Raw genomic sequence first — 9,210 nt, 5'->3', positions numbered from 1 at the left:
ACCCTAATGGTATAAATTGAAACCTGCAAAAAAAAGAGAGAGGGGAGGAGATCATAAAACCCTAGCCGCACAGTCAAATCGAAAAAACCCTAATTTTCCTTTTCTCTACCCATTTTCGGATCACACAAACTTGACACAACCGATCCAACAATTTTTCAAACCCCTCCATACAAACCGATTCACAGCAACACGAATCCTCCAAATAACCAATACAAGGAATTCGATCATAGTTTCCGATCCAAGCACACAAACATTTCAGATCATGAATCCAGTAAACACTGATTCACGAATCCGTACAACTCGTCAACAACAAACCGAATCAGAGGTACAAGCTTGGAACGCAACCGGATCGGAGAGAGGAAGCAGATCAGATCGGAGCGTGAAGGAAGAAGAAGAAACTGAACCGGCCTTACAACGCTGAAGCACAAACCGAATCGGCTCCTCCTTGTTAGAGCAGATCGGAATCCGAGGTAAAGAAGGTAGTATTTTATTTTCGTATTGTTTGATTGTAGATCTAGACGTGTTGTTGCTTTTCTTTGAAATCTAAGTCCGGATCTATCATCTACACGAAAAAAGATATAATAATATGTAATTGTTTTTGAAAAAGGAGTGTTTTGAAAACTCCGGCACGGTGGTGCACCACCGGCCACCGCGCCGGAACCCCATCCCTTCCGTCGGAGAAGACGAAGAAATTAGGAGAGAGAAGGGAGAAAACGTGTGAGGAGAGAGAAGGAAATTTGGAAATGAATGAATTTTGTGAACTACAGCCTATATATAGCCCTCTTTGATCCCATACGCGTGGGTGTATGGCCTTACCATGCACCCACACACCCTTGTCCTTTGAATCTTTGATCCTGTGGTCTATGTTGCTCCTCTGTCCGATCTTAATCTGTCTGATCTTAATCATGCGGCTAATGTTTAACCTGATGACCCGCTCCAGTAACCCGAACCGACCCGTTTTTGCTTAAGCCCAATTTTTTTTTAAAATTCACTACAGTTTTGTTAATTATACCCCTGTTTTTACTTTCTCCACCTCTTTCACTTTTTAAAATCTCTCTAAAAATTACAAAAAATATGTTTTGCTTTGTGTTAATTGGTTATTTACTATTTTGTCATTATTATTGTAGTATATTTGAATCATCTCATGCATATTTAATTTTTTGTCATTTTATTTCATTGGTATTATTTTACTATGTATGATTAGGAAGTTGATGTAATTTATTTTGTGCATTTTTACTTCTGGCTATTATCTTTCTCTTGAGACCATAGAATGTATCTAGGAATTGATGTAATAACACAACGCACCGACACACGCACCGACACCACCGCACTTTATTTTCTTTCATGTTACGTCGTTGCGTTTAGTTTTTTAGCTAGCGTTTAGTTTAGAAAAATCATTTTCTCAAAAAATCAAACATGCAAAACTCCAAAAATATTTTCTTAATAAACCTTGGTTTGTAACCCAAGTGTTTTCCTTTTTATTTTCTTAATCAAATGCTTAATTGAATTAATATTCATAATAGACTTGATTTCTTGTAATTAAAATTTGACCAACCTCACCTTATTTTATCTGATGCCTTGAGGCTTCTTATCCCTTCTTAAAACCATTTTCTAAAATTTAAAATCAACCAACCCACCAAAAAGAAACTTTTTAGGTGAACTACATTGGTTTTGATCCCTTTTCTTTAAGGGTATGTAGGCATAGGATTTTCATCCTTCCAAATCAAATAAAAATAACCAAAAACATACTTCTTCTCCCTCCATTCTTTCACTTAGACTTTTAGGTAATAAAATAAGCAAAAGATAAATTAGGTAAGAGGTTCCTACGGAATACCGTAGACGCTTAGCTTTCGCGTAACCAACCCCCGAATCCAAAGTCTCGATAAGGGTTTTCACTCATTTTTTTCCCTTCCCATGAATAAAAATCGAGAGTTCAAAGATTGACGATTCAAATCAATTAATGGTTTGATATCCGAAAATCACGAGCACAGAAAATATAAACATAAGAAAGTGTGAATAGTGTTTGATTATGTTACGTTAATGCTGCTTGCTTCTTCAATTCGTATCGATGATGATTGGGTTCACCTATTTCAACTTCAAAATTTATCAACTACCAGTTCTATGTGAAAGAAAAGAAAAATTCAAATTTGAATGAGTATCTCTTAGGCATAGATACTTCTAAAATGGTGAAATAATTTTACAGAATTTGCGAATAATACTCGTACAGTATTACCGATAAGTATCCATTTTTTACTTGGTTGATCCGGGGTGGTGGATAGCAAAAAGGTGGTGGTTGTGGAAAAATAGGAATAAATATTTTGATTTTTTTATTGTACTACTATAATAAGGTTAGAAATTGGATAAATAAATGTCCTCGTGAGCTTAGCTCAGTTGGTAGGGATAATGCATAATATATACAAGGTTTGAGTTCAAATCCCACCCACCACAAAAAAGAAATTGGGAAAATAGTCAATCAAGATTGCAATGGTGATATTGAGATGAAAGTGAGTTTTGTTTTTGTTCGATTTACACCTATTAAAAAAAGCTTAATAGCAGTTTTAGCTTCTAAGTATCAGAAAATTGTGATTTTGGTCTTCTAACAAAATAAATTACAACTCAGCTCTCTAAGTATTACCTTTTTTGCACTTTTGTTTTCATACCAATTTTAACCCGAACAACGCACATGTGGAACCTCACTTAAGTGAGTTGGATGTTATGTGTGTAATTTTCAATTTAAAAGTAATTAAAAAATTCAAATATGTATTTTTGAATTAAATAAAGACAATAAATATAAAAATAAAAAAGGAATGACACGTGATTTCTTCTTTAAAAAAACCCAGAATTTCTTCTTTAAAAAAACCAATTCAGTCCATTTCATATAAAACATACTAATCAAACATGATTTCATTCCAAATCTAGTGAGTTAAGGCATAAATGACGGTTGAAATATAAACCACAAGAGTAGAAGAAACAAGAATAGCCATATTTGGATTTTTTAAATTTAAAATTACACATGTGGCATCCAACATTTTAAGTGAGGAGCCACGTGTGTGGGTCAAAATTGATCTAGGGGTTAAAACTTCAAAAGTGAGTTGTAATTTATTTTGTTATTAAGGGGTCAAAATCGCAACTTTCTGATACTTAGCGGGACAAAACTGCTATTAAGCCTAAGAAAAATTGTATTGTATGAGAGAGAGAGAGATAGAGAATGGTTTTGAGTGCTTTAGTCAAGTATTAGTGCATTATTCTTTATCTTAAATGTAATGTAGAATATTAAAGTTATAACTGGAAGAAAGAAAAAAAAGTAATTAATATTGTATTGAAAAGTGAAATGAGTCAATTTTTTTGGGACACTATTTTTTACAAATGACTCACTTATTATAGGATGAAGGAAGTAATCTTTAATATGTAAGCTACTTGAATTAGCTTATCACAAAATGATATACGCTCATAAAAATAAGATATAAGTTCATAAAAAGATGATTGTTACTAAGCTTATATGACATAAGCTATAAGCTATAAATTTAGAATAAGCTTACCAACATACCTATATATATAATATAATTCAGTTGAAAATTTGTTGGGTTTTATTTTTATTTTTTAGCTTAAATTTGGTTAATTATTCAAATTAGTCATGTAACATATACGAAATATGAAAAATGAGACCGTAAATATATTCTAACGTTGTAATTTGATATTCTTCTTATTTTTCACTTTATAGTCCAAAAAAAACTATAGAGATTGAATTTTTTATGATTTTATGGAGTTATGTTTAGGAAGTGTTTTTCTTTTAAAAGTGTGATATTCATGACATTAAAATATGGCTTTCCATAAAGAAGATAAAATTTTCTCACAAGGGACGGATGAATTAGGAATTTTTTTAAAGCACAAAAAACTCAATAAAAAAACGTCTTGATTTAAAAACCTTTACCATGAAATTCCAATTTTGGTCTGACTAAACATTCACTTAATTTTTAGGCATTATGAGAACGTTATAAGAACCTTCACAATGAAATTTTGGAGTTTTTAAACGATAAACAAATTTATTATGAATTATCCAAGAAATTCATAATTATGGGGAACGAAAACTCATAATTAATCTTTCTCTTGCCAGAAAATTCCAATTTTTTTTTGGAAAGCCGTATTTTAACATCCTAAAACAGTATGCAAAAAAAATCATGAAAATTGAACCTCTGACACTTTTCTAGACTTCATATATATTATATGGTCAAAAATAAGAAGAATCTCAAATTACAAGTTTAAAATATGTCTTTTATTTTTATAGGGTTATTTTTTAGAATTCACGTGTATTACAAGATCATTTTGAACAATTAATTACCCTAATAAATTTGACATGTTTTTGTATTTTTCTTTTGAAGTGTCTATAACAACAGATAGGTTTTTAGTTTTCTATTTTTATCTGCATATTTATTCGTTTGAAGAGTGAATTTGTGACTATCCTTTAATCATTTTATGTTTATGATATCTTTTACTTTAGTTCAATCTTTTCCTTTTCAAAAAAGTGATGGTCAGAGGTCTGTTATTTTTTTTTTTTGGACCTTTTTAGACAAAAAAATTGACTTTTGAATCATATGATTTGAACGAATGAGTTGAACGAAATGTGTTAAATCAAGTTGCTCGTGAAGGTTAAACGAAACTAACTTGTGGTAAAAAGAAAAAAGATTCATATCAAAATCGAGTCAACCTCAGACGAGTTCGATTCGACTTATGTCCATCCCTATTCGAAACAAAGAGTTTAGTGACAAAGCTTGTGCAAGATTACGCTCTTTGTTCAACTTTGTTCTCAATATAGAGATGTCAAATGCATGAGACAATGTATTTATTAAAAAAAATTATTAGCACACTCAAACAAACATTAGATGGTAAAATTATTCTATCGAGTTTATTTGTTATCATAAAAATTTGATTGAGTCTGTGTTCTTCAAAGTTAATTTGTTTAAGGAGACTCTTTGCATGATTACCATATAAGTCCTTATTTTACTGAAAAAGGGTGCATGACTACCGCGTGGTAGCCATGCAAGCATCAAACATGCATGTGGATTAGCATTGCTTAGTGCCAGACTGTCGCATGAACTAGTATGATTCTTTTCGGGGTTAACATGTGATTGATGAGTTTGCAAAATGCATATATGGTTCCAAGAACCTATGATCTTTTCCAAGAACCTCTAGTATGGACCACATACATCATTAATTGAATGAATCTAAAAAGTAAAATTTGTTTATATTTAGAAACGAAGGAAGTACCATTTTAAGTGGCACAAATCTTTAAAAAAAAAGTAGCTCATATCATATCTTTAAACAAGCAATAGTTTGGTCCTCAGTGTTGCAAAACTCGGTTGCAAATAAAGCTTGGATGCTGAGGTATCAAACAACAACAACAACCAAGCCTTATCCTACCAAGTGGGGTTGGCTATATGGATCAAATTACGTCATAATGTTATGTCATAAACCATATTTGGATCCAACTCATTAATCTCTAGATCCTTCCTACTAGTTTCAACCAACAAAATTTTAATTTTCGAAACAAAGAAAAAGAAACCTCTTACATTGAATTCGAGCCGTCTCCTCATCCCGATCAAGGGCATCCCCTTGTAAGTTTTGTTGAGAGAAGGGTGACTTATCACCTAATAGCCTGTTGCAAGTACAAACATCAAAGATCATTAGGTCTAACTCTTACCATGGAAATCAATACATCACAGAAGTGTTAGCAGCACTGCTGCAAATACGCTCAAACAAGGAAATCCAAAACATCGTGAAAATAGAAAATTGGCAAAATAATCAGTAAAAATTACTTTCAAGCTACAGAAGCATAGCTAGAAGAAAACACTTTGGGGGTTATTGAAAACACCAAGCAAGAGAAAAATAAATTTTTGTTCCAAATTTTCAACTGCAGTCTGCCCCTATTTTCACCTGCCTAATTTTAACTCTGAAACAGTTAAGAAATGCGCGTCAATTCCAAAACATGCACTATAAATCCTTATCATCCAGATGGTTGTATGAACTATGAAAGATTATTACGCAAATCTAACACCTTAAGAATTCCAGTTTCCGTTAACTTGTTTTCGAAAACAACTTTACAAGGAAGGTTTTAGAAAAGCGGTTGTTAAACATTTTGACAGCCAAAATTTGATTATAATTATTGCAAAATATAAAAAACGCAACACAACTGTGATTTTAAACCTTGTTCATAAGCGCCAACAAAATCAGAATGGATTTTAATGACAGAGAAAAGAAGATACCGAAAGAAGAGCCATTCAAAAAGGGCATAGCGCTCCATGCCAGCAAATAAAAGGGACTGAGCAGATGCATTTGCCCTTGGATAGTTTAGCATTCCTAATTTCTTCTGAATAGCTTCCATTTGCTTTGATGCCATCTTCTTATGTATCAAATTATTTCATCCACCTTTAGATAACAAATTCGGAAACTTATTTGATAGTGATTTACAAAGACATAGACCAATTTGATTGTTCATTCAACAATCAATCAATCTGAAAACAGAATTATTTACCAGATGAATCTGGATCTGATCTGAGGCAACAAATTGCAGGCAGTGCAACAAAGACAGCATTGAAGTGACGGTTATAAAATGAAAGTGGGAATGTGGAGATTAGAGAAAAATCGAAAAACAACGGTTAGTTAGTTACTAACAAACTTCTATAAGAAAATATAAACATAAGAAAGTGTGAATAATGTTTGATTATGTTACCTTAATGCTGCTTGCTTCTTCAATTCGTATCGATGATGATTGGGTTCACCTATTTCAACTTCAAAATTTATCAACTACCAGTTCTATGTGAGAGAAAAGAAAAATTCAAATTTGAATGAAATAATTTTACAGAATTTGCGAATAATACTCGTACAGTATTACCGATAAGTATCCATTTTTTACTTGGTTGATCCGGGGTGGTGGATAGCAAAAAGGTGGTGGTAGTGGAAAAATAGGAATAAATATTTTGATTTTTTTATTGTACTAATATAATAAGGGGTTAGAAATTGGGTAAATAAATGTCATCGTGAGTTTAGCTCAGTTGGTCGGAACAATGCATAATATATACAAGATCTGTGTTCAAATCCCGGCCACCAAAAAAAATGAAAATTGGGTAAATAGTCAATCAAGATTGCAATGGTGATATTGAGATGAAAGTGAGAAGTTATACATCCTCCATCCCATTAAAAGTGAGTTTTGTTTTTGTTCGTTTTACACCTATTAAAAAAAGTTTAATAGCAGTTTTAGCTTCTAAGTATCAGAAAATTATGATTTTGATCTTCTAACAAAATAAATTACAATTCAGCTCTCTAAGTATTACCTTTTTTGCAGTTTTGTTCTCATACCAATTTTGACCCGAACAACGCACATGTGGCACCTCACTTAAGTGAGTTGGATGTTATGTGTGTAATTTTCAATTTAAAAGTAATTAAAATATCCAAATATGTATTTTTGAATTAAAAAAAGACAAAAAAAAATAAAAATAAAAAAGGAATGGCACATGATTTCTTCTTTAAAAAAACCCAGAATTTCTTCTTTAAAAAAACCAATTCAGTCCATTTCATATAAAACATACTAATCAAACATGATTTCATTCCAAATCTAGTGAGTTAAGGCATAAATAGCATTTGAAATATAAGCCACAAGAGCAGAAGAAACAAAAATAGCCATATTTGGAATTTTTAAATTTAAAATTACACTTAGTGGCATCCAACTCACTTAAGTGAGGAGCCACGTGTGTGTTGACTGGATCAAAATTGGTCTAGGGGTCAAAACTTCAAAAGGGGCAATATTTAGAGAGCTGAGTTGTTATTTATTTTGTTAGGGGGTCAAAATCGCAACTTCCTGATACTTAGGGGGACAAAACTGCTATTAAGCCTAAGAAAAATTGTATTGCAAGAGAGAGAGAGAGAGAATGGTTTTGAGTGCTTTAGTCAAGTATTAGTGCACTATTCTTTATTATAAATGTAAAGTAGAATATTAAAGTTATAATTGGAAAAAAAAAGTAATTAATATTGTATTGAAAGGTGAAATTGATCAATTTTTTTAGGACAATATTTTTTGCAAATGACTCACTTATTATAGGATGGAGGAAGTATTCTTTAATATGTAAGGTACTTAAATTAGCTTATCACAAAATGATATACGCTCATAAAAATAAGATGTAAGTTCGTGAGAAGATGATTGTTACTAAACACGTCTTAGTGGAATAAGCTTATATGACATAAGCTATAAGCTATAAATTTAGAATAGGTCTTACCAACTTACTTATATATATAATATAATTCACCATCTAAATATGAGCATATGAGGACTGTAATATCTAAAATGTCAGCTGAAAACATGGAACTCAAGGAGCGGTTGAAGACTAACGAGGAATTGATTCGTGCATCACAGGAGGAGTCACGTTTTGCTCGAGAGCAGTCACAGGAGGATTCGCGATTGCTCCGAGAGCAGTTCCAGAAATTCATGGAGTCTTTTACACAAGGCCATTCAGATATACCTCCTTATCGACCTCATCGTTCGAGTTAGGATTAACATCTGTGTCCACCTACTTGATTATTTATCAGATTATTTTGAAAATTTGATTATAAGTTTTAGTTTAAAGTAAATGTTCTAATACTATTTAGTAAGTATTTCAATATATTTTGATGCAAAAGATAAGTAGTGTGATTCTTGTGAACGTAATCAAAAAGGTTTTTCATCAAATATTAATGTGATTTTTTATCGTATTTTATCATATTAATGTATTTTATCTTGTGATTTTTCATCACCTTGTTTTATATTCCAAAAGTGTTTTGAGAAATAATTGAGAAATTTCCTAAACTAATTTTAAAGGGAAAAAGAAAAAAAAATTGATTTGTGATGGATAATATGAAAGTCACAAAATTTTTGTCTTGCAGTATAGCGTCGGATAGCATCGCGACGCTACTTAAATTCCCATATATTTTGCGACGGGATTGTTCTCTCATAATGTTGGAGGCTTAGCGACGGATTTTTGGTGATTGCGACCGTGTGAGCCGCCGCAATGAGTGACGGAGTTGATATCCGTCGGTCAATTTTTCCGACCCCATTATTACGACGGACTTTTGAGGCGTCGCAAACCCCGTCACAAAGTTGTTTGCTTCGGAATTTTAACTCTTTTGCCACGGAAAACGGCCGTCGCTAAATGCGAGTTTTCTAGTAGTGAAAGAAGATAAAAA

General features: G+C 32.2%; 1 protein-coding gene across 1 annotated transcript; it reads right to left on the bottom strand.

Moving 5' to 3' along the window:
- Nucleotides 1-5,403: 5,403 nt before the first annotated feature.
- LOC11423438 (AUGMIN subunit 7-like) lies at nucleotides 5,404-6,426 on the bottom strand. The gene is made up of 2 exons (XM_039834029.1): nucleotides 6,261-6,426; nucleotides 5,404-5,653 (listed from the first exon to the last, which is right to left on the bottom strand). The coding sequence occupies exons 1-2, from the start codon at nucleotides 6,392-6,394 to the stop codon at nucleotides 5,533-5,535; spliced, it is 255 nt and encodes an 84-aa protein (XP_039689963.1). The 5' UTR covers nucleotides 6,395-6,426; the 3' UTR covers nucleotides 5,404-5,532.
- Between the last annotated feature and the right edge of the window lie 2,784 nt (nucleotides 6,427-9,210).

Source organism: Medicago truncatula, chromosome 5 (genome assembly GCF_003473485.1).
Source record: "Medicago truncatula cultivar Jemalong A17 chromosome 5, MtrunA17r5.0-ANR, whole genome shotgun sequence".
In the NCBI taxonomy this organism is placed as follows: domain Eukaryota; kingdom Viridiplantae; phylum Streptophyta; class Magnoliopsida; order Fabales; family Fabaceae; genus Medicago; species Medicago truncatula.
The sequence above is the reverse complement of the archived record's forward strand: the minus strand, read 5'-3'. Positions and strand labels throughout refer to the sequence as shown.